The sequence below is a fragment of the Eschscholzia californica genome, unplaced genomic scaffold (genome assembly GCF_041429995.1).
Source record: "Eschscholzia californica isolate CP2 unplaced genomic scaffold, dmEscCali1.0.p SCAF_2, whole genome shotgun sequence".
In the NCBI taxonomy this organism is placed as follows: Eukaryota; Viridiplantae; Streptophyta; class Magnoliopsida; order Ranunculales; family Papaveraceae; genus Eschscholzia; species Eschscholzia californica.
Window position 1 is genome coordinate 42963049 of NW_028238309.1, and position 25774 is coordinate 42988822.

Consider the following 25774-nt stretch of genomic DNA (forward strand, 5'->3'; position numbering starts at 1 on the left):
TTTGAACACGATACTTGACAAGTTTTAGATGGATAAACTAAACGAGATCAAATAACAATATCTTCCATCTGATGAAAGTATATCTATAAAGTATATAAATTTTTTTCCTTTTTTTTTAGTCAACCTTAATTTATAGCAGAATCGCTCGATATTGAGCATGTAATCAAATAATCATCATGATGTAAATTTAGCGTTTGATGCATGCTTTTCTTGTTATCGGACGCACTATTGAATGCCTTGTTTCTGATGTTTTTAACAGATCCACGTTACGGCTTTCTCTTGTCTTTCATCTCCTCATCAAGATCTAGTCTTTGCTTCTAGTTGTCTTAATCTTAGCCAACTTGCTACCTGGAATATGTAACCACTTCACAAGAGGACGAGGTGCACGCTCTTTCTGGTCGAACCCCCTAACACAAACATAACCTGCCAAAACAATTTCAATACCAGTTTTTCTTTGTCGATTGTTTCCAGACTATTATATTAGCAAGTTAAGATCAAAATGATTGAAATTCAGTTTCAAACCTTTCCAGAAGCAGCTTTGTATTTCCTGCGCTGTTTGACCTAGAAAAAAAAAGGTTTCACATCAGTGGTTCTGTTTTATCTACATGGTCTTTAATCAACCCTCTTCACGACTATTATCCTGTATACCTTTAAATATTGTTGCTATAGCCGTTCCGATAAGAACAGTTCGTCTTGGTAGGTTCCATATCCAGGCCCTCGGGACATCTATTGGTGTACGACTTGATTCATGGTCAGCAAACACCTGTAAGAGAATTACCTTTTCAGTTTAGGACTCCTGGATGCATGAAAAAAGTAGAGTACTGAACTACTAATTAATTTACCTCGTTCACTTGAAAATAGGTGCCATTCAATGGAAAACGCCCTCTCGTTGCCGTTCTGCAAGGTATCTGCTCATCGTGTTGGTAATGCCAAATTATTAATCAACATGTAATAGTGGTATTACAATAGAATATCTAAGCGGTATGCAATGAACAATTATTCGGTTAATCCTCACCAAAAGTGTTCCTTTGACCATTTGGGAGTTTGCTGCACGTACGTTGTTGCAAGATAAGCATGTAATCTCATTGCACATGTTTCCTACTACTTGAGAACCACAAGTTTTTTCAGGTGGTTGAGTCGATTCTGCTGTTTCACCTGGTGTCCATATCGCAAGAAGGTATGAACAGGGATCATCAGGTTCTCTTGTTGGCATCTGTAGTAAACAACGTTTAAGTGTCTACAAATATGGGAAATATATTTTCAGACTAATAATGTTTGAGAGAATAACTAACCCCTTTCAGTAAAGGGTGTGAATCCGGAAGTTCATAGCTGCAGTCAGGGCGAGAAAGTTATTAGCACAGATTCTAATCTATTATCTGGATTTCAGAAGTAGAAAGTTGCTCGAGCAGCTAGTTTCTGCGTTCCTGATATAATAAACTTTAAGCTCTAGAAATGTGAAGTTAGGATTTAGTTTTATGCTTACACATGGTGTTCTGTTCGAAGCCGGTTCACAGTCTTTAGCTTACGTATTTTGATAGAAGCAGCTTGTGGATGTAATGCAACTAAAGCATTGGAGATATCAACCTTTTGGAGATCTATCTTGTTATCCTGCACATAACTCTGCAAATTCAATGTGAACTCTTCATTGTTGAGGTCAATGAAAGGAATTTCATTAGGGCATTCAGAGCATGCGTCCTCTATATCACTCTCTGGTGCTCTTTCAAATTCATTTTCAGGTGACGCTGGTTCTTCAATGATAGGTTCACAGTCATTCCTTCTGAATCCCGTGTCTACTAACAGATTTGCTTCTAGTAGAGGAGTCAGCATTTGGTTGACACCTGTGGCTGAATTTTGGTTTGCTGCAACTGGAACTGAAGTCACAATGCCTTCTTCTGCCCCAGGTAATGCTAGCCTTGCACTATATCCACAAATCAGAATATGTCAGCTCATATAAGTATGTTATTTGTACTCTCAAATTTGACCATGCGTAATATTAACTACGTGGAACATTTAAAATATCGTTTTTCCGCCTCAAGATGTGCCGGAAAAACGAGGTGTTGCCTTGAGGCATATGCCTCGATGTGTTAAAGAAGTAAAGGCATATATCCAGCAGATGAATGCTAGTTGTAATTAGTTAAAATGACGGATAAGAGATAGACCTTGCAAATGCACTTGCGAAGTGTTTACATTCTGCTCTCATTGGACATGAATTGCAATTTGGCCTATTCTTCGTACAAAAGACCTGCAGGGATCCCCAAAAATGCTAAATTAATTCAAACAATATTTGTGAGCAGTCATGCTTGGGAGACACCAATCCAGTCTTAGTGAGTAGTGGTGTCAATCGCGTCGTGTTAGCACAAACACGCCTCGCACAGGCATAGTTAACTTGTGTACTCAATGTTTAGCACGGCTCAATGTTTAACCCGCCCGACACGTTAGTAAAAAAAAAAAGGAGTGGCGGGTCTGACCCGCCACGACTCAGAACGGGCCGACGCGGACTGACCTGTTTTAAATTTCTATTAGTAGGTGCAATACATACCTTTCCACATGTGATCATCTGATAATGCAGCTCATATCTGTGGGTGTATGATGACAATCAATATAAGAATGTATTTAATTAAGATAAAAACTGAATATTTTCCCTACTTTTTCAAATATATTCACAATCAAATTCAGTTTGCAGTTAATATGAGTAAATCTAAAAGGTAGTCAGGGCTTACAACTTCAGCCAATCAAATTTGCAGAGCCTTGGCCAAAGATATTTCTGTACAGCGTCCAGCAATGGGTACCTATGTAGGCATAACACGATTAGCATGCTCCAGAGGAGGAAACTATTTTGTGTTCTTGGATTTCCATATCAAATACTCACTCTTCTAAAAGGTGAAGCTGAAGGGATCCAGGCAATGGTTGGAGTGGAACCCATCCTAGTCGCACAGCGATGCGTGCAACATTCGTGTCAACCTATTGAAGTTTCAAACGTAAAGGTGGTGTATGTTAGTTTCATTCTCACTAGGCATGTCTGTTTCTAATAATTTCCAATTAAAATTTCAAAAAAAGAAATAATTTTCCAATTTAGATCTTACTGGGAAAGCAATGTGATGAAGTGTCAATAGTCGAATACACTCAACACTTTTTAATCCTAAGCCGTTGATGCTTAACAAGTACTCCCTGCAAATAACAAAGGTAATTGGATGCATAGGAAAAATTATACCTGAATCTTGAACTCGTGCTTATGAATAATAGTAGAAACTTGATGACTTACTTTGCTTTATCAGGGGGAACATCTCTTAACCACTCAAGATCAATACTTCCATGGTCTCTTACAAGTCTGTTGAGAAAATCCTGTAAAAACCAATTACAATTGCTTTTAATTAAGGGAGTTGCATACATAAGGGTTGTTTATTGATTAGATAACCAATGAAATTTTTTTCTAGTGGTAGGTGATTAAAGATCCATTTGTGTACCTTGATTCTTCCGGCAAGCATATGATTCATTCCTCGTTCTTGTATTGCCTTAGCAAGCTCACTAACGTCTGTAGATCTTAGTTCTTCCCAATCTACTGAGTCTACTGTATTGTCGGTTCTTTCTTTTTTGAAGCCTTTCTGATATACATCCCTTCTCAAGCTATCCCAGTCAAATTCCTTCTTTTTCTCTTTGTTGGCCCTTCCCGTGCCTTTCATAGCATTAATAGTTGTCTCCATAGAGACCTTATCAGAAGAATGTACTTGCTCTTTCTGATTTGGTCGGGCGACCTTACATACCATCTGTATTTTCGTATCCTCCAAAGATATTCTCATTTCCCTATTTGAGATCTCTAGGGATTTTTCCAAAGTTGACTGCATCCTACTACTCCTTTGAGCTTGTGCCAAGACAAGGTTTCTAGTGTTTTTTACTGAAATATCTTGATGTTGAAAGGTCTCCTCCCTAGATCTTTGAAGTTCGTTGAAGGAACCTTGGTGTGTTTGAAACCGAGCTTCTTGTTGTTCACTTATCAGTGGGTGCTTTAACTGTTTTCTGGATGGCAGGTATGCATTATCCATAGACGTCGTTGCAGTGTTCGTTGATGATGCCTGTTGAGGTTTTATAGTTTCAGCTGTTGGGATAACCCTACTGTCAAGTGTCTCCATCTCTTTTGTAGCTGCAAATTTGGACGCATTTGAAGGCAAATAAAACCTACTTTCTGTTTGTCTTGCTTCTGGACTCTTCACTTTCTCCACTGTATTTAGGGTTACATGCCTGAAGTAATCACTGGAAGGGGTATTGAGCAGTTGTGTATTGGAGAGATGAGAAGTAGGCTGGTATACACAAAATGAGTTTTTCCATTCATCTATTGCACCCTTGGTTATTCTCTCCTCTTGTTCTTTGGCTTCTAATGGATTATGACCAGTTATGGAGTTCACACATATTGGGAAGTTTTTCCATTCATCTATTGAACCCACTATGTTACTTCCAGATGATTTGGTGCTGTGTCCTGTCTTCTTTTCTTCTGTGTGGGCTCCACGGAGGTTAAAAAATTCTAGGTCAGAAGCTGCGCCCCTTTGCATCTTTCCTTGCCAGCTGATATCGTCCTCTGGCTCTTCAATAATTATCTTTTTCTGTTCTTTGTGGTCTGTGCTGCTGTTGCACGTGGATTTCAAAGGAAATCTTGCCACAATGGACATGAAGGCAGAGCTGTAAGAAGAACAAGTCTATGAGATAGATATTAGATGGAAATTATGTTCGTACAAGTATAAGAACTCAATGTTTACCTTGAGAGATGGTCAGACACATTCTGAGTTAGAAAAACTCCAACCACTGAATCCACAACAGATCCTTTCCACCGTGTGAAGCATCTATCCCCTGTAAGTTATTCTTTCTTTTATATGATATATATGCACTAAAAATATACAATTTAATCATCTAAACTCGTTTTGAAATTTTAGACTTGGTTAGGACTTAAGTTTGTATTTATATGAGTTTCTCTATGTAACTAAGCTCTGAAACTGGTGATGTTAGTCATTTGCTATTGTAAAGCAGTAATATGCAATTTAAAAGTAGTAGAATTTGCAGTCTGTTTTCATTTGGTTTCTGCGGTTTCACAATTAAGCCTCTTTTTTCGAATGTGTTATTTGTATTGTTTGTAGATCAGTTCTCATCTTACTCATTTGTATTTTTTTCTCTATACCTGATGTATGATACAGTTGGTTCGGGGACCTTCTTCGCTATTTAGGTATTAATTGTACCTTGGAGTAGATCATTCACTAGAATATGCATTATATCATAATATTAGAGCATTCACTTGAAGATGAAGAAATATACCGGCATGAGGCATCTTCAATTAGATTATATATTAAACCCTTTATTGAATTGAACACAGTTAAGATCATATTATTTCAAGATATTGTAATGTAAATATATAACATTGATTTTGTACCTTGTACTAGATGCATGCGCGCAATGAAGGAGTCTGCTCTTCCGCGAAAAACTTTTCGCTCTGCTTCCCACCACTTTTCTTTATCCCTATCAATTTCTTCAGCATCATTACTTGTTTCATTTCCCATCAGAACTTTCCATACTCTCTCTGTTTCTGGGTCCAGATCAACTCTAGCCCTCAACTGCCAATTCTTGACATGATGAAACTGCTTCTCATAAGGAACCATTTCGCCAAATGGAACCAACACATTTTGGTCTGATACAAGCGACGTTTTCCTCCCACCATTGATAGTTAGATTACCTTGTTTCTGCATGCTCCCATCTACGGGAACATTAAATTTCCATTGTCGTCCTAATGAACCTGCAACTGAATTCCCTAAGGAGCTGTTACTGTTAGTTTATGTAGGGGTTGATTAAGAAAACAAGTGATAATCATGAAAATGCAAGAAGTAGCTTTTTATGAAAGGGGTCACCTCTTGATTTCTCACTGGCTTGAGGATAATCATACACAAAGCTCTCACTTTTGTTCAGGTTATCGTTGGTTTTTGTTGGGCTCGAGACTGAATTCTCATGATCAATTTTCTTGGTATTTCGCCATATTCTTGTCTTAGTTAAATGGCTATCTCCAGGTAGGTCTTTTATGCAGCCTTGAGACATGCTGAAACTCTTAAGTTGGAACTTATCACCAGCTATAGGTGGCATTTTCAGAGGAGTTTTCGGCACATTATTGCAATCAACCGGTGAGGTTAACTCACATATGTTGTTAGGTCCATTTGACCTGTTTTTGACTATCATATCTGTCTGTCCAAAGCCCATTGCAATTTCAGAATGAAGCACATTCCTGCCAAGGGTGACCCAACTTGGTTTTTGGTTTTGTGAAAACAGTCCTGCCCAAGTAGTTTGCTCTTGGCAATTGTATTGATTTGCAATAGCTTGTCGTCGCACATTTGGAACAGAAATCAACCCTCCATTCTGATGGTTTGCCGTAATGATATTATCCAATTGAGGAACCAACCGTCTGTTTCTAGTTTGTGGTGCAAACTGGTTTTCTCTGTTATTATTCTCTTTCTGCATCATTGCTTCTCTTGGACCAAGAAACGATTCAACCGAAGAAGGTGTGCCACAATTGACTGTAATGTGGTCTATCTCTGTCCTCATTTTCTTGTTAGCTTTTGGGGAGAGTAGCTCAACATCACTACTATTTTGCTGCCGTTGGTTTTCTCGTAACCTAAGCTGATTCGCGTGCAAAGTATTCCACTTGTTACGTATCAGATTCGTGGAATGTATTTCCGCTTTGTCAATGATATGGTTATATCCTCTATTTACTCCCCTTGATTGTTCATTTGCAGCCACATAGTTTGAATTATTTTGGCTCATCAATCGGACATCACCATAGAATCTGGATAATGCAGCATTCTCATGATTATGGTCACCTAAATTAGTTTGGAAGATTCCATTCCCTGATTTCCACATGTTTTTGTTACTGGTAAAGATGCTCATATTTTCTCCTGGTGGTTCTTCCCTTATCGGTGGTGGGGTGATACAAAGAGGCTTATCAGCCAACGAGATGTGCCTATCGAGAATCTGAGTCAAGGAACGATTCGGATCAAATGCAGGCGCTGGTGAGTTTTCTACTTCCAGCCCTCGATCTACCTGCACGATTGATTTCTTCACTAGGCCACTCTTAGATTCCGTGCATGTTTCGCGGCAGAGGAACTCAGGCCCGTGGTTAAAGGCTAACATGCAGGAAGAATTGTCCACAATGCTCTGCAACATACCCTCCTGGTAACTTGTCTTGCTGCTAAAATTTCCATCTTTTGTTTCTTCGCTTAGGTCGAATAAAGATCGTTTGCAAGATTTTACAGCAGTCTGATCTGTATCGACCTCTCTTGCTACATTTACAAATGGAGAAACGGAATTTTTTCTTACATACTTCCTTTTCATAGGCATATTTCCTTTTGTGCTAGACTGCTTGGCATAGGAGTATGGAATATTTCTGGGCTTTTTGCCTTCTATCACAACTCTAGGTCTGATTTTTCTTCGTTTAGGTTTCTGCTGTGGTGTCTTACTGATTTCAATGCCATGTCCTTCTGTCTTTTCAGGGTTTTGAATATTTATATTTGCTCTAAACGGTGTAAAGGTAGCATACGAGTCTTCTCTGGACTTCACGAGCGAGTCTTTGCTAGGGTTTTCAGCAGCATGTTCCCTTGATTTATCAACTGAATCTAGCTGTTTATTCTTTACCAAATCTGATCTTTTTTCTACTTGAATATTTACGAGTTGAGGATGATGATTTTCTGATCTCTTACCCGGAGTTGTCGTTACAGGAGAACACTGAGAATACATATTCCTATTTGAGACTACATCCGATAATGTTCCAGCTGAAGAATAAAGGTCAAAGATGGGATGGTGAGGAACACGGAACTCATCTGTAAAATTGTAGTATTGCTAATTAGTGTTCGAAAAAAAGGCAAAATAGTTAGAGCTGAAATCTGACTTGAGATCTGTTTGACTCGAGTTAGATTTGAAACTGTTCCTTTTTTGTGTCTGACTCGTCTGTATGACCGTCTCGAGCCTATTTTGGGTGCATTGGAGTCGAACAGAAAACAAGTTTGACTTATGAGCCCATTGTCTGAAATAACTTAACTATTATGCCCATGACTAAGACAAATAGGTTTCAGACAAGTCCATGTTCAAACAAGTCAGAAGTGGACGAGTCAGGTTCAAACAATCAAAAACAAAAACGCTAGTATTCACTTACCGTGAGGAATAAGATGCAAGTAGTTGCTATTATTCAGCAAATTTTCACTGCTCGAAAAGCTTTGGTTTGTTCCAGGTAGATATGATTCTTGAAAGCCACTATTGAAATTTGGGACGACAGTGCTTCGACTACTTCCTACATTACTAGTCCCTCTTTGTGGAATCGAAGCTACAATTCAAAAGCTCTTATATTAGGGACAATGGAAGTTCTGAATTTGGTTATCAAAAAATCGTGCATCTAAACGTAAATATTGAATAACCTAATGAAGTCAAATATGAATTGTTCTGACTCAGATTTCAGAGTGTTTGTTTTTGTCTAACTTGTCTGAACATTGATTCCAGCTGATTTGTGTGCTTTTGGGTCAGACATAATATTTTTTTTGAATTAAGAGTCAGACAGACTTAAGAGTTAGCTGACTTAAAAGTCAGTCTGACTGAAGAGTCAGACTCAGACTCAGACTCAGACATAACATAAGTTTGACTCATGAGTTTATATCTAAACTAATTTGAAATGATTAGTGTGCCCCTGGCTAAAGACACTTCAGATCCAGATAGTCGGCCAAATTTAAATAATGAGAAAAAAACCAACACTACCAGTCACTTACGCTGAGGTATATGATGCGTGTAATTGCTATTATTCAGCGAAGTCCCATAGCTTGAAAAAATTTGGTTCGTCTGTGGCAGATATGATCTTTGGAAGCTACTATTAATCTGGGAATTTGAGATAAGAGTGCTTCGGTTACTTGCTACTTTACTAGTTCCCGTATGTTGGATCACTGCATAAATCAAAATATCATCTAAAGATTCCAAACTTAAATATTTAAAAATCTATAATACAAGAGTTCTTAAACATTCAAAGGAGGAAAATAAAGCTTCATAACTTACTCCGAGCCTGGGGTACATGATGTGAATAGTTACTATTGCTCGAAAAATTTTGGTTTTTGATTTTTGAATCTAATCTTTGCAGGTCACCATCAATTTGGGGATTTGAAATTGGAATTCTTGGACTAGTTGCTGCATTATTATTTCCTTTCTGAGTTAGTTTTGCTTCAGCAATGGGTGATCTTTCACTAAGATTTAAGGGTTTGACAAAACCGATATTATCCCAGGTATTTATGACTCCTCTGTTTTGATCCACACAACTCATTGAACTGAAACATGAGTTCGTTTCTTCCTTTAAAGTATTAGTAATTTGAGGAATATCTTGGAAGAACTCGTCTGAGAACTTGACCGAGTCAACCGTATTTCTTCGATCTGATTGACTTCCATTAGAGACCGGAATCACTGCTTGTGGGTTAATTGGGATTGGTCTTGCAGGTGTACCTGGGAACCGAGAACTCTGAAACCTAGTCCATTTTTCCTTCATCATAATTTACCGATTGAAATCCATCTTTCCTCGTCCTGGCTATATGTAAGAATCCTGTCTATCCTCTTCCTTATCAAATTAGCTTCTCTTGTAATTCTTTTCTAACATGAAATCCAATTGCTTGAACCCTCTGAAGTGTTTCGACTTTCGAATTGAAATCGAAATCGAAATCAAAACCAGCTGATAAGGGTAAAAACAGAAACCATGTTCTCTGCTGTCTTTTCTGGCTAAAGTTTCAAACAGAATCAGGATTATACATAAAGAGAAAAACGTACTCAAATTCACCTTTAATAGACCAATTTAATTGTCAGATCTTCTGAAAACACGAAAAAGCTGTTTCCACTTGTTGGCGAACAAGAAGGATATAGACTTTTAGGTTAAATGATACTAGAAATTTGAAATAATTAGAAAAATATTGAAATCTAATAATATTTTGCCAAATTCGGAAAATAAAAAAGTTGTCCTCAGGTGCTCTTAGTGATTCACCATAAAAGCACGATATCGTTCATAATATCCCACGATCTCGGAATTTACTAAACAGATATTACCGAAAAAGAGAGGGCTGGACTAGAAATTAAGAAGAAAAAGAGAAGAAAATCAAATCAACTTCAAAGATAGTGAGCACTAAGCACAATGGGATTTAGTAATGGAACTTTACCCCTTAGACTATGAGTAACTGCAAAAAATGTTTACATTACTGTGAACAAGAAAGAACAAACTTTGGGTTAGGTAATGATACTAGAAATCTGAATTAATTAGAAAATATTCAAATTTAATAAATTTCTGCCAAATTCACAACGAAGGAAATTTTCCAAGGGCTTTGTTAGTAACTCAATATAAACAACAAAAAATCCTAATAAAATTCTATAATATTACGTTATTATTGATAAATCATTACGTTATTATTTGATAAATCATTACGTTATTATTTGATAAATCATTACGTTATTATTTGATAAATCATTACGTTATTATTTGATAAATCATTACGTTATTATTTGATAAATCATTACGTTATTATTTGATAAATCATTACGTTATTACTTAGCATGTAAGCAAATTTCTTGATTCGATGAGCAACACTTAAGGTACCTCAATCTCTCTGACAATGATATTACTTTATTACTTAATATATCATTCATTAAAGGGTGCCTCAACTTCAAGGATGCTCCCATTGTCTTTTTTCTTTAAGAAGATTACAAATAATTATTGCCCGTGATCGATTCTATAACATGTTTGGAAATGTCCCTACCTGATATTTCTAAACTTTTGATTATTAGACTTGAGAATTTAATATCATTCCCAGTAACATTGTGATAGGGACGACACTGCAGAATCTTACACATCTCCAAAAACTTAGCTGCAACAAAGCAAAAGCTAAGGATTCTGCCCGGGAGCTTATTGATTGTCTCACTTCACTTTGATGAATTTTGAATTAGTGGTATCTGGTCACTTATTTGGTGTTCCAGAAGAAACGAAAATTGTCTATTCTCTTGCCTTTTGTTCTATTTCCATTTGTCACTGCTTGAATTAATAGAAGAGATCTGATACCTAAGAATCTTGTCATGTTTTATATTTCAGGTTGTCTCACCAGATGATTTTCATAACCTCCCTGTTCTTCATGTTCTCAAGTCTTGGGCACCTAACTATCTTCACCTGTGATTAGGTCGGAACAAGTCACTTTGTGGTTGAATGGTTAGATATCATCGATTGATCAAGTCTAAAAACTTTGCCAAGGTGGATAACAAATTTCAAATGAATTCGTTAGCGAAGTAGTAGCAATGTTGAGGCACACTCCCCCCAAGCTAACGAGAAAATGAGAACAGAGATACCACACTACAGTCAATTCTGGCATACCTTCTTCAGTTGAGTCGTTTCTTGGTGCAAGAGAAGCAGTTTTGCCGAAAGATAATATTTACAGAGAAAAACAGTTCGCACCACAAGCCAGAAACAGAGGGTTGGTTCTCCAATTGGACAGTATGATTACGACAAACCATCAGAGCGGAGGGGTGATATCTGTTCCGAATGGGCTACAACAAGATGTTGGAAATCAACATAATTGCCAAGAGCCAAGTAATTGGGCAGGACTGATTTCACAAAACCAAAAACCAAGTTGGGTAACCCTTTGCAGGAACGTGCTTCAATATTCTGAAACGACAATGAACTTCGGTCAGACAATTATGACAGTTAGAAGCAGGTCAAATGGATCTAACAACATATGCGAGTTAACTTCACCTGTTGATTGCAATTATATGCCGAAAACTTCTCTCAAAATGCCACCTATAGCTGGTGATAAGCTCCAAGTTAAGAATTTCATCATGTCTCAAGACTGCATAAAAGACCTACCTGGAGATAGCCATTTAACTAAGACAAGAATATGGCGAAACACCAAGAAAATTGATCCTGAGAATTCAGTCTCGAGCCTCAGAAAAACAAACGATAACTTGAACAAATGTGAGAGCTTTGTGTACGATTATCCTCAAGCCAGTGTGAAGTCAAGAGGTAACCCATTTTGTGAAAAGATACTTTTTGCATTTTCATGATGATCAATTGTTTTATTAATCAACCCGTTCATACACTTACAGTACAGCTTCTTAGGTAGTCCAGTTGCAGGTTTATTAAGACGACAATGGAAATTTAACGTTTGCACTGAAGGGAGCATGCAGAAACAAGGTCATCAAAGCATCAATGGTGGGTTCCATTTGTTAAGCCAGGCGAAATGTTTTCTTATAAGAAGCAGTTGATCCTGTCAAGAATAGGCAGTTAAGGGTCAGAGTTGATTTGGACCCAGAAACACAGGGTATGGAAACTTCTGATGGGAAATGAAACAAGTGATGATGTTGAAGGAATTGATAGGGATAAAGGTAAGTGGTGGCGAAAAGAACGAAAAGTTTTTCGTGGAAGAGCAGAACCTCCATTGCTCTCGTGAATCTTATACAAGGTATCAAATCCGTGCTATATATCTGCTAAATAAAGTCTTCAAATTATGACTCAACTATGTTCTAGTCAATTAAAGGTTTCAATATACAATCTAATTGAATAAGTCAGTATATTTGATCGTCTTCAAGTAAACGCTCTAATATTATGATATGATGCATATTCTAGTGAATGATCTACGACATGTTAATATTAACTGCCATGGTCATTGCACTAGATAATTATGGGATAACATCGTACAGATTCTACCACCTAATGAAGGTCTCGAAACCATTTCTACTACACATCGGGTACAGACTACAGAGGAAAAAATGCTAATGAGGAAGATAAGCTCTGATCTACAAAGAATACATAGAACACCCTCCAACATATAGGCTTAAATGTGAAACAGCAGAAACCAAAAGAAATAGACAAAAGTTCTACTACTTTTAAATTGCATATCACTGCTTTATAATGGAAAATGAGTAAATTCACCAGTTTGAGAGGTGAATTTACAAAGTGAGTCGAGTTTTAGATGCTTAAATTGTATATTTTTATTGAATATATCATAACAAATGAAAGAACTTACAGGGGATAAATGCTTCACACAGTGAAAAGGATTTGTTGTGGATTCAGTGGTTGGAGTTTGTCAAACTCAGAATGTGTCTGACCATCTCTCAAGGTAAACATTGAGTTCTTATACTTGTACGAACATAATTTCCATCTAATATCTATCTCATAGACTTGTTCTTCTTACAGCTCTGCCTTCATGTCCATTGTGGCAAGATTTCCTTTGAAGTCCACGTGCAACAGCAGCACAGGCCACAAAGAACAGAAAAAGATAATTATTGAAGAGCCAGAGGACGATATCAGCTGGCAAGGAAAGATGCAAAGGGGCGCATCTTCTGACCTAGAATTTTATAACCTCCGTGGAGCCCACACAGAAGAAAAGAAGACAGGAGACAGCACCAAATCATCTGGAAGTAACATAGGGGGTTTAATAGATGAATGGAAAAACTTCCCAATATATGTGAACTCCATAACTCGTCATAATACATTAGAAGCCAAAGAACAAGAGGAGAGAATAACCAAGGGTGCAATAGATGAATGGAAAAACTCATTTTGTGTATACCAACCTACTTCTCATCTCTCCAATACACAACTGCACAATACCCCTTCCAGTGATTACTTCAGGCATGTAACCCTAAATACAGTGGAGAAAGTGAAGGGTCCAGAAGCAAGACAAACAGAAAGTAAGTTTTATTTGCCTTTAAATGCGTCCAAATTTGCAGCTACAAAAGAGATGGAGACACTTGACAGTAGGGTTATCCCAACAGCTGAAACTATAAAACCTCAACAGGCATCATCAACGAACACGGCAACGGCGTCTATGGATAATGCATACCTGCCATCCGGAAAACAGTTAAAGCACCCACTAATAAGTGAACAACAAGAAGCTCGGTTTCAAACACACCAAGGTTCCTTCAACGAACTTCAAAGATCTAGGGAGGAGACCTTCCAAAATCAAGATATTTCAGTAAAAAAACACTAGAAACCTTGTCCGGGCACAAGCTCAAAAGGGTAGTAGGATGCAGTCAACTTTGGAAAAATCCCTAGAGATCTCAAATAGGGAAATGAGAATATCTTTGGAGGATAGGAAAATACAGATGGTATGTAAGGTCTCCCGACCAAATCAGAAAGAGCAAGTACATTCTTCTGATAAGGTCTCAATGGAGACAACTATTAATGCTACGAAAGGCACGGGGAGTTTTCAATAAGTGGAAAGGTTTTGTTTTGAAATAATAATAAATATCTTAACCAAGTCTGGAATTTTCAAAACTGAGTTCAGATGCTTAAATTGTATACCTATGGTGGATATATCATAATGAAAGAATTTTTTTTCTTTTGAAATAATAATAAAAGAAATATTAACATAAGGGTGATAGACGCTTCAAAAAGTGGAAAGGTTTTGTTATGGATTCTTTGATTGGAGTCTTTCTTATTCGGAATGTGTCTGCCCGTTTCCAAGGTAAGCATCTGAGTTCTCGTACTCGTATGAGCATAATTCCCATCCAATATCAGTTCTCGATCTACAAAGTCGATATGTGAAAGACAGGGGAAGCGACAGGCACAAGATAGCCCACATGCCACATTACATATTTTACCAAAGAACCAATAACCACAATGATTTATGTTTGTTAAACCTTTAATTTATTCAAGACCTAATCACTCTGAGTGGATTCTATTGTCTCAATTTAAAAGATGGAAGCAATATTTCTTTCTTATTTTTAAATTTGAACCCACATTTAATTGAGTTTTAATGTACTTTACAAATTTTACCTGAATTTGATGAATGCTTTTGTCTCTTTAAGGACAATAGATTTTAAAATTAGCACAAATTTCATGAATATATGCTGTATATGTACTACATTTCATTTTGTGAATTGAAAATACACACTGCTCGTGGTTATAGCCCCAACCAGTACAAAGGTAAAAACATCAAATTCTGGAAGACAAATTGCTATCAGCTAAGCTAGATTATAACTGTGTAGAACAAAAAGCTTCTCTATCTCTTCTCACTTCTCTACCGCTGGCACCAATCACTAGAACCACCACCGACCAGACATCACAACCATCACCTTCTCTCCCTTTCTCGCTGTTCGAACCCTCACTAGACCTGGCAAGGGATTCCTTGTTCGAACCCTCACCAGGTTTGGTGAGGGTTTGTTTGGAAATGCTTCAATTTAAGATATTAAAATGATGAAATCGAAGTTCTTATGCCAGACAGTAAACGAATATGATTTCACTCCTGAGCTCATACCAGATTCATTCAGTTGACAAAGTGTTTGAGGTGTTCTAGGGTTTCCTTTGCAAAAAACAAAACACAATCCGAAGTAGAAACAAATTCGAGGACTTCTATTTGAATTGAATACAAGCATATTAGCGATAACACGTTAGTTTACTCACAAGATCGACTAGTTTCCTTGTTATTTGGATCTTCAAATCCCTAACCCTAAGAGCATCTCTAGTGCAAAACTCAATCTTAGAAACTTGGAGCACCACGTATGATTTTTGGAGTTTTTTTTATATAGTCTCTAATACAAAACTCAACTAAGATCTCAAAGATGACTTGTCGAGGGTGGAATAGAGATATCTCAAGAACACACTTTAGAAAATAGAAATAGAGTGTCCTCTTGAGATAACTCTAATTGTCCAAGTCATCAATATTTTTTGGAGTTTTTTTTTTTAAATAGTCTTACCTTAATAGCCATTACAGTTCATTAACCGTAATCCAGAATAATTCTACTCAACTCGCCAAATCAAACCCCCAATTAAACAGCCCAAGGGAGAGATCCATGTTTCTCTCTCCTCTCACGTGCATGTCACGTGGAGACACGTGGGGAGAGAAACATGGGTTTCTCTCTTGGGCGGTTCAATTGGGGGTTTGATCAGGCTGTCTGAGTAGTCATACTCTATATAAATATAACTAAAATGCATATACAATAAGATAAATCAATAATCTGTTCATTCATTAAAAATTCTTCGTGCATAAAGTTAGCCCTCCACAGTTGTACGTCCGTCAAATTGAACGAAAATATGAAACTCGTCGAAACTATCCCATGTCTATAAATCTAAGAGTTGAACATTATCTATATAATAAGGGAGGAGTGCATCTTTTTCCCTCCTCCCAATGGTCCAGATTGACTTCTCCAACTTTTCCTGTAAACGAGATATAAAATGTAATTATAAATCAATGAAAAGCAATGACACTTTAATAAAATCTAGAACAATATAGTCACATTTTCGATGAAATATAACATTCACGATTCGAAAAAATGCTAACAAATAACTATTAGATTTACAATTCAAAGAAATGCAATAAACTTTTAGCTATTATAATAGCCTATAGGCGAAACAAGGACTAACCGAGGTTTAACCGATGTTACCTCCTATAATACTATAGTTGCTTATGGCTTTTTCAATCTAAAGATGCATAATACCTTAAGACTCTAGCTTCCACATAAAACAGGGACACAAGGACAACTTTGTGTCATATATAATGAATTTTTGACATGGATGAATTTGATAAATCCTTATCATAGTTACATCTATATCTATATAACAAAACAGAACACTGATCAAAGCTGAATAAGACAAAATAAATAGAAGCTGACTAGGACAAATAAATGAGGCTCTAATCCACCTTAGAACTAATCTAGACCTTGAATGAGATCATTTGGACCATTGATTGAGAAGACCATTCGTCTCCAAACCGAAGTTTCGTTTTCTCTCTATCACCTCATAACGGGAAACTCTTCATCTCCATCAAAACTCTTTTTGTCCATCAATCAAAGATTTCCTTCATCCTCTCATCCTCTCATCCCCTCATCTTCCTTCTTTGTTCCTCACTTAGTCTCTTCCATTCATTCTAAATCAAACTTAACCCATCTCAACACTCGCTCAAACCGGAAATCTGTTTCACTGCTTAAGAAAAAAAATCACCATTCTCTTCAAATCCAACATGTTTAGTTGATTGTCTGAAGCTTGATTCATCCAAGGTAAGTCAAAATCGCAGAGGTAAGGGGTTTTAGTCTTTGCAATTGTCTTGTCCCACTTGTAACTTGTTGTTATACTTTTGATTTAATCAATATTTAATGGTGTATTAACCCAATTAGTTCTCTATTCTAAACTCTGACGCATTAGGTTAGGTAACTATTACAAATTCATGCTTATACGGTAAAATTTTATTTAACATTGATTTTACCAAATGGTTTCTTAAAGTTGAGCGAATTGGTAACTTAAAGTTCAGCATCCGGTTAGTATACATGTTTACCTTGACTTTGAAGAGTCGTAAAATACTCTTTGTTTCATAACTTTGCTTCTCATCCCTCTAGCATGTTTCTTATTGAACGAATAATCAGAATGAAATGCTATTATCTGAAAGTCTAAATTGTAAATATCGTTCACAAAATGTTACAATTTCTTATTCCACCAATTTAATGTTAAGTAACTTTTTTCTCGTAGTGACAAATTTTGGTCATTTTTCAGATTTGGGGGTCATACGGAACATGAGCTGCTTTAAGTACTATTCCAGTTATGTGAAAAAATCACACATATTTGGTCAAGCAGGAGCACAAAGAACAACCGATGAGATCGATATGGAGCTCCGCAATGAGGTGTAAGTTAGATATTTTATCATAGTTACTGTCCATAGAGAACTACGTATACTGTTCACAGGTTTGACAATATACTGCCCATAGAGAATTATATCATAGTTACTGTCCGGTGAAATTGGTTGAAATATATAGTTTTCTTTTCTTTGAACGGGCTAATAATAAGATACAATTTCATTATATTGTGTTATACAACATGTTTGACAATTCAATTCTTTTTTGGCAGAATGTAAGGTTTATTGTCTCATTAACATGATCATAGTGTTTTCTTTTGCTTTTGTTTAATGATCTTCAGAATTTAACCTTTGCATAGAGGAAAAGATTTGAAGGTTTTCCTTTGGTAGAGTTGAAGGTTTATCTTCTCATTGACATCTTCATAGGTACCATATATTGTCTCAGAGCTTTTCTTCGTTTTTAATCTTGTGTTTTTATGTCTTTATTTCATGCCATTTCATGGCCTATGTTGATTGAAGTTTTAGGGTTCTTTTATTGAAGTTTTAGGGTTATTTGATTGGAGTTTAGGGTTCTCTGATTGAAGTTTGGTACTATTAGGTTCTCTGATTGAAGTTTAGGACAAAAAGTTAATTCCATCTTCACCTTCAACCTGGTTATGGATTTGGGTTCTTATTAGTTTTAGCAGGATTAAGTATTTGGATGTTATTGACATATTTTATTGGTTCTCCATTTCACCACGTTGAGTAGTTCATTTTGCTTCTTTTTTCATAGAATTTTAAACAGACTCTGCTGGTTTGCAACTAAAACTAATGTAGGCATAGCGGGAGAAATGGTCAGAAAAAGCTGCTATCATATTATTACTGAGTGAAGGGAACTGCTTTCATCGATTCCAGGCTGTCATTTTACTCGAAATTACCATTTCGAATAATTATGTTCAATTATGCTTTTGGAGTGCGATGGAAATCACTTAAAACAGTAATGTAGTAATATTAATCCGTTTCCTTACTATCAACAACAACATCAGCCACCGCAACAGAAGTTGCAGAATGGTCAATATACTTTTGACGATTACTCATATGAAGAGTCTGAATTTGGTATGGATTACTTAGCGTCATCATCTCAGAAGGTTAGTTCTTACTCTTTATAGGATATTAATGTTTATGAACAATTGCCAATACTAATGTTTATTGAGTTCTAGATGTTCAGTTCTGTTGTATCATGTTTAGAATCTAAGCCAAGCCTAGCTTAGATGTTAATAGTCACCAAAGAAAATTAAATAACTTAGATTCACTACCATCAATGCTCAATGACTTGCCCTCGGATGAGAAATCAAATGACCATAAGATTGGAGAAATTTGTGCAAAAGAATAACAAAATGAACCTAAAGACAGGTCATTTTCCAAAATAGGTAAAAGATTGATATGATTCAAACACTATATATTATTGATTTAATAATCATTATGTCATTTTCTTTGTTCTGATCTGTTCAATTCAAATTAGGGTTGAATGTTGTGACCTTTGAATCTCTGAATTTCTTCATTGACTCAATATACGAATTTTAATTGGAAGAACCTCCAATTCACTCTTTTTGAATTAATTTTGTAGGCGAATTCGATAGGCTGAGATGATTGGATTGGGTATATTTTATTATAACGACCATTTTGAATTGGTATTTTTTGTGTACATTGGTGGTTTTGATTTAGATTTGTGACTCTGGTAGATTAGTTCTTGAAACTCTTACTAATTTGTGACTTTGGTAGAGAGTACATTATGTTCTTTGTTCCTATTATTGGTAGAAGAGAACCCTGTATCTCGAACCTTTACCTATGAATCATGGAAAACTATTATTTTTTTTTTTCTGTCCTAACACTTTGTTCTCATTATGTTTGCTGTTACCGCTCGGTCGACATACAAGAATGTCCCAACATGGCACAAAGATCTTTGCAGGTATAGTATCCAATTTGGCAATTTCTTTCGTTTATTTGGTTATTATGGCTTTGCCGATTTTTTGAAGACATCCTTTTGCTTAATAAGCTCTTTCCACCATGCTTGAATCTGGTATTTTTAATGTTTTCGAGGATACCCCAATTGTTCTTTCTAGAAACAAGGTTGATAAGAAGAACATGCAAGTAAAAGCAAAATCTCCAGTTCTATATATTAGATATCTGCAAAGAGTAACTATAACTTCGAGAAGCCTTACTTGTATCTAGCCAGAAAGCTTTGCAGCTTACTGTTAAAAATGACTTCTTTTATTTGATGATGTTCATATTTTGTTGGTAATCTTTCTTTATACTTTTTTTATTTCATGTGATGTATACTTACAACTTGTCACATTTTACAGTGATGTGAACCTACCCTTTGTCGAATCACCGACATTTGCCCCTCCTGAATTTAAAATTGACATGGCAGCACAAGAGAAGTAAGTTTTTTCTACTTCTTCATGTTCTTTGCATTGCCTAAACTGTCCGTCATTTTTTTTGGCTTTTCTTCCATGATACTCTGTTAAAATGGTACTTTAAAGAACCTCAGGTGAATATTTGACTCTGAAACTGGATCACTAGGGCACAGATGATAACGACCCAAGTTGAACATATTTTTGTTTTTTGTTTTTTATTTCGTGCTAGCTTTCTACAATTTAAGCCAGCATATTATATACCTCAGCGTATCTCCGTAGCAGATTTTAATGCTAGGTAGTTGGGCTTAGGGTTTGGTACCAACGGATGCCCGAGCGATCTTTAGTGAATATGATCTTCAGACCTGGATAGGTACCGCCTAGGCCCACTAGCCTTAGCTTGACAACATACAAAGTCTTCCTTAGCATAAGCTTGCCTAGCCCAACCAATGTTTCTCCTCTTAAACGCCAAGAAGCACTTGGTAAACCTAGCCAGTAAGATGAGTTTTATGTTACGAACCCCAGGTCTGAAGGATCTTCAATTACAATGTGGGACTGCTTGATCAATTGCCTATCCTCGAGCCCTAAAGGCTCGTTAGAGTAGCTTCCATTGCTTTATTCAAGTATTTCACTTACAAAATTGGTCTTATAATTTAGTTCACCAATTAGAAAGGTTTTCCTGTGGAGAGAAAGTGATGGTCGGTATACTAAACTCGCTTGACATTCTGAAAATCGGAGAAGAAATTATTGAACAGTCAAATACATATGATTATAAATTGGTTTAAAATTTGTCATTTCAACCGTTTTTAGATATTGGGTAAGATCAATGTACAATTCTTCCTCGCTCGCACTTTGTTGAAGTGAGTTCACATCAAAATATTATTCATCTATTATGATGGTTTGAAATTTTTGTTTTGTTCATGTTTATTTAAGAACAACTTATGGAAGTTGCATATATTTCTTTTGTTCTTTAATTGTAAAAATCTGTCTAGAAATTTTTTTTTTTTGGATTGTTCAGCGTGTCTCGAACCCTTGACCTCTAGGGTGGAAGATTATACCTCTTACCACTCCAACCAAGGGTGGGAGATCTTTAATTGTAAAAATCTGTCTAGAATTCTCTAGATAGGAATCATGTTCTTTTCCTGTGAAGATTTAGCAATTGAGGATTGCTTCTATTTATTGTTTTGCAGCATATGGGCTGGTGATCTAGCATTCTCTTGAGAAGGTCTCCTATTAGATTTTACATTTCTTTATCGTGATTGTGGGATCAAATACATTGTTGTAACTTGTGGCTTAATAATCAGGTTGTTTCTTTTGGTGAATAAAGAAAGGAGAATGAAGTCAGTCAGTTTATGGACGCATTGTCAGTCAAGACCTCTCTGTTATTAACTCGGTGGTTGCGAAGAAGGTTGTAAATGATTTTCCAGATATAACTGCAATAGAGTAGCCGAGGACGAGAGGTCCGAAAATATCGAAAGTCACAAAATCTTCAACCTTTCCAAGGAAGATGATACCAGACTGTATGTGAACAAATCCGATATAAACATCCAACTTAAAAGAGGTAAGGTTTTTGTTGCTCTAAAAGTATTACTCTTTTGTCTTGATTCACTAATCTTTAGTAGGAGTTCAATGTTATATTGTGTTTCGGCAAGAAATAAGCTCAGTGAAGCTCCAAAATTCATAAGTTGGCTACTCTATAACTCTACAAAGAAAATGAGCAAGAATTGAGGGGAAGGAAAAAAGGATTGTGAAGGCGAAGACTGAATCAACAGAATACTAGAAGCTTTTGACTTCAAGGTTGATTGAACAAAGAGAACACCGAAGTGAAGTCTTGTGAAAGAAGAGATCTAAACTCTCACTTGCTTCTAAGCCATCTATTGCAGCTTATTTGCTTACCTTAAAGTTTAAAAGTTTCTTAAGCTAACTTGTTCGTTTGAGTTGATATTTCATATGTGAGCTAACTACTATTTTCTTTTGAAGTTGATACCAATTACACATTAATTTGATGAAGTTTGGATAATTCGTAGTTGATACTTCCATTATTTTGACTCCCATTATTTGTTTTGCCATGGTACTAAATGTCAATTTTATTCTACACTTTTAGAGTTTGTGACACCACAGTGATGATAATACTACACATTTGCCCTATTTCACAATTTATTTGGTCATACTCTCAGGTTGGTCGTGAAATATTCTTTATTATTAAACAATATTTTGCATCTAATAATTAGTGAATTCAACAAAGTACGGCCCTCAAGGCGGACTATAAAGAAGTTCTAAATACCCTTGAGGCGGATTACAAAGAAGTTCTAAAAATCCTTTTTCCAACTAATCATTTGCAGATGTTCAATTTACATTAGATGACTCATCAGATGTTCAAATTTCCGGCCGGCGACCTTGAAACTAAATTTTTTTTTCTCTTCTTCCTCTCTCTCTCTCCTGTTTTCTCTCTTCTTCTTCTTCCTCCCTCTCTCTCTCTCATCTTCTTCCTCTCTCTCTCTCTCATCTTCTTCCTCTCTCTCTCTCTCATCTTCTTCCTATCTCTCTCTCATCTTCTTCCTCTCTCTCTCTCTCTCTCTCTCTCTTCCCCTTTCTTCTCACTCTCTCTCTCTCTCTAAAATGGTCGGCGAAGGGGGGAACTCTTCGCCGCCCGTCGGTCTGGGAATTCCCGGATCTGGGAGTTCCCATATCTGAAGGTCTGGGGAAACCAGACCTTCGAAGGTCTGGGATAACCAAACCTCGTCGGTCTGGTTTCCCAGACCGACAGCCGGCGAAGGGTTCCCCCCTTCGCCGGCTATTTTAGAGAGAGAGAGAAGAAGAAGATGAGAGAGAAAGAGAGAGAGGAAGAAGAAGAGAGAGAGAGAGGAAGAAGAAGAGAGAGAAAAAAGGAAAGAGAAAACAGGAGAGAGAGAGGAAGAAGAAGAGAAAAAAAAAAAATTTGTTTGAAGGTCGCCGGCCAGCGACCTCTGCCGGAGAAGGTGATGAGGTGGCGTGACATGGCAGAGAAAGAAAAAGAGATAGAGGAGAGAGTAACGGTGTTATAACGGAAGGGGGCCATATGGGTATTTCTCGTAAAGTAGGGGGCCAGGCGGGAAGCTGGTCACAAAGTTGGGGGCCATTAGGAAAATAACCCCTTTTTTTTATGGTTGAAGGTTGCCCTGCTGGAAATTGGTCGGTCGGCGACCTACTCCGGTGAAGACGATGAGGTGGCGAATACATGAGGTGGCAAAGAGAGGTGATGAGATGGAGGAGAGAGAAACGATGACTGGTTAACGGAGAGTTAACGGTAACTGAAAAAGGGGACCATATGGAAATTATTGATAAAGTAAGGGGTTAGGCAGGTAGCTGGTCACAAAGTTGGAGGCTATTTGAGAAATAACCCTACAATATATTACCGGTTAGAAACCATTTCCTACTAAATAACATGTTTTAGTGATAGATAGAGAAAAGGTAATTCATTATTAGGGCAACTCCAATGTGGGGGCTCGGGCTCCCAATTTTGGGAGCCCCTGAATTTTAGGAGCCCCGGGGCTTTGCTCAATTCCAACGTTGGGCTTCCAGCAGGGGCTCCCAAATCAAAATAATATATGTGTGTGAAGTACGTGTGCGAAATTTTGATTTTAAATTTCGACTATAAATTATTAGATTTCGACTATGAATTAAAATGTGATATTATTTAAGAAAGATAATTTCAAAAAGATAAACACAAAAAAAACAAAAAATAAAAAATTAGAGAAAAATACTTAAAAATGAAGTATTTAAAATAATAAGAAGATTAAAAAAAAAATTAATTTAAAAAAAAAATTAAAATGAATAGGGGATCCACGCCAAATATGGCCGTTGGAGCTCCCAACGGCCATATTTTGGGGGCTGGGAGCCCCCAGCCAGGGCTCCCATTTGGAAGTCCGGGAGCATGGGGCTCCCAGCCCCACCGAGAGCCCAGCCCCGGGGCTCCCGGGTTGGAGGCAAGGGGCTGGGGGCTGGGGCTCCTAAATTCAAATTGGGAGCCCCAGCACCCTATACATTGGAGTTGCTCTTAAAAAGGACAAAGTTTAAAGTCTTACAAGAGAACCTTACCAAAACCTAGAAACTCTCATTTAATTGAAAATTACCTCGGGAAAATAGTTTGCGACAATAGAAGATGAGTAAACTTAGAAGCAAATCCCTTCCAAAGGACCATAATCAGCAAAACCTGAAATGTGATAAATCAAAAGTTAATTATAACCAAAATTAGAAAGTGGAGATGAAGAAGATGGTTTGTGAAATTAGAAAATAGTAACAAGAAAATAAATGAGAGTTACCTGGACAGAGCTATTTCCGAATCCATGATTAAGTGAAGAGATTTAAATTGTTAAAGTAGAGAGACAAGGTATTACCTGGATGACAAATCAAGCTATTTATTTAAGGTCTGCTCGGGCAGACCTTAAAGGTCCTCCGGCGAAGGGTAACCCCCTTCGTCGGAGTTTAGAGAGAGAGAGGGAGGTGAAAAAAAAATTTTTTTTTTTTTTTTTAGAGAGAGAGAGAGGAGAGATGAAAAAAAAATGTTTTTTTTTTAGGTTTAAAGGTCGCCGGCCGGAAATTGGTCGGCCGGCGACCTTCCCGGAGAAGATGATGAGTTGGCAGGTTTTAACGAGGTGGCAGAGAGAGAAAACATGTTGGAGGAGAGAGAAAACATGTTGGAGGAGAGAGAAAAGAAATGGAAGAGAGAGAGTAACGGTGTTATAACGGGAGGGGGCCATATGGGCATTTCTTGTAAAGTAGGGGGCTAGGCAGGAAGCTGGTCACAAAGTAGGTGGCCATTAGGGAAATAACCCTTATCTTTTTATCAAACTATTGATTTGTTCAAATCAACTGCTAAATCAAGACAAATTTGAATCAAAAAATCAAAAGTTTGATTAAAGTCTGAAATTTGTTCTACAGATTTCCATACTAAATTATCTCTTGTACAAATTTATTTATCAGAATTAACATATTAAAGGCAGTCAACCCGCCTATTCTACTAAATAGGCTGAATTAACTTATTGTGAGACATTATGCAAGTTATACACAAAAAGCTAACCCTAGAAAATCACTTATAGTAACACATGGATCAAATAATATAAAACCCTAAGAATTTGTACTTCAGGAATAATAAGTAAAAAATACAAGAAATTGGTAAAAAGAAAACCCTATAATAAAGATAATGATGATGCTCTCTAAACCCTAAAATAAAGATGGTGATGATGCTTAGTAAAACCTTTGCTCACCTTGATGTAAGATCGAATCACAAGGAATGATGGTGATGGCGATGCTCACCTTGGATGAAGAAGATAATGATGCTCGAACAAATTTTCTTCTTGCTCGACAGAGACGAAGCCAGGAATTAATTAAGGGACGGACTAAAACTAAAACTAATAAAGAAAAAAAACTCAATTATCAAACGTGCATAAATTTTTTTCTCTTGTATATCTAATAAATTTTAATTTGTTACCTGAAAATGTAAGAACCTATTTTAACGAATCAACTATTTTTAATAGTAAATACTACCTCTGCTCATATGATATACAAGTTATAACAAGAATCTTCTTCAAAAAAAAAAAAGTTATAACAAGAAAAAAAAATCCCGTTCCAATAACCACCTAGTACTCAAAACATAGGAGCTTTATATCTTTTGTTGGTTACAGTATGTATATAACATTTTTTTTTTTGGAAGACGACTACGATCTACGTACGTCGTGATATTTTGGCATATGATACATCATAGATGTGATAAGCTCAATAACCGCCCACTCAAACACTAACGAGACCGGGCCTATAGCC

The 25774-nt window shown here is 36.7% G+C and overlaps 1 protein-coding gene and 4 long non-coding RNA genes across 8 annotated transcripts; 3 read left to right on the forward strand and 2 right to left on the reverse strand.

Moving 5' to 3' along the window:
• Positions 1 to 258: 258 nt before the first annotated feature.
• LOC147558105 (protein ROS1A-like) lies at positions 259 to 9767 on the reverse strand. Of its 2 annotated transcripts, none has more exons than XM_086659651.1 (20): positions 9058 to 9767; positions 8778 to 8948; positions 8174 to 8341; positions 5886 to 7841; positions 5414 to 5779; positions 4749 to 4839; positions 3465 to 4671; positions 3263 to 3342; positions 3084 to 3168; positions 2870 to 2961; positions 2721 to 2789; positions 2540 to 2576; positions 2160 to 2242; positions 1484 to 1918; positions 1293 to 1329; positions 1016 to 1213; positions 843 to 908; positions 649 to 763; positions 523 to 561; positions 259 to 423 (listed from the first exon to the last, which is right to left on the reverse strand). In XM_086659651.1, exons 1-20 carry the CDS (start codon positions 9539 to 9541, stop codon positions 305 to 307), a joined length of 5898 nt encoding a protein of 1965 aa, XP_086515777.1. In that variant the 5' UTR covers positions 9542 to 9767; the 3' UTR covers positions 259 to 304. The 2 variants fall into 2 exon arrangements, with proteins under 2 accessions (XP_086515777.1, XP_086515776.1); XM_086659650.1 differs by having other exon boundaries at positions 5414 to 5788; positions 9058 to 9698.
• LOC147558106 (uncharacterized) lies at positions 640 to 6008 on the forward strand. The gene is made up of 5 exons (XR_015234265.1): positions 640 to 765; positions 862 to 1901; positions 2745 to 2984; positions 4026 to 4841; positions 5424 to 6008. It is a non-coding gene; the product is annotated as an uncharacterized LOC147558106 (long non-coding RNA).
• Positions 6896 to 14388, forward strand: LOC147558107 (uncharacterized). 3 transcript variants are annotated; one of them, XR_015234262.1, is made up of 10 exons: positions 6896 to 7034; positions 7124 to 7197; positions 7515 to 7552; positions 7740 to 7821; positions 9140 to 9281; positions 9490 to 9583; positions 11120 to 12040; positions 12137 to 12479; positions 13046 to 13136; positions 13214 to 14388. It is a non-coding gene; the product is annotated as an uncharacterized LOC147558107 (long non-coding RNA). The 3 variants fall into 3 exon arrangements; XR_015234264.1 differs by lacking the exon at positions 6896 to 7034 and adding an exon at positions 7359 to 7439 and having other exon boundaries at positions 7128 to 7197; XR_015234263.1 differs by lacking the exons at positions 6896 to 7034; positions 7124 to 7197 and adding an exon at positions 7317 to 7439.
• LOC147558108 (uncharacterized) lies at positions 10640 to 13167 on the reverse strand. Its single transcript, XR_015234268.1, has 3 exons — positions 13044 to 13167; positions 11774 to 12284; positions 10640 to 11686 (listed from the first exon to the last, which is right to left on the reverse strand). It is a non-coding gene; the product is annotated as an uncharacterized LOC147558108 (long non-coding RNA).
• Positions 14389 to 16698: 2310 nt separating the features above from the next.
• On the forward strand, positions 16699 to 22027 carry LOC147558109 (uncharacterized). Its single transcript, XR_015234261.1, has 9 exons — positions 16699 to 17013; positions 17504 to 17633; positions 17924 to 18008; positions 18399 to 18709; positions 19499 to 19530; positions 19925 to 20002; positions 21166 to 21200; positions 21280 to 21536; positions 21628 to 22027. It is a non-coding gene; the product is annotated as an uncharacterized LOC147558109 (long non-coding RNA).
• Positions 22028 to 25774: the final 3747 nt, after the last annotated feature.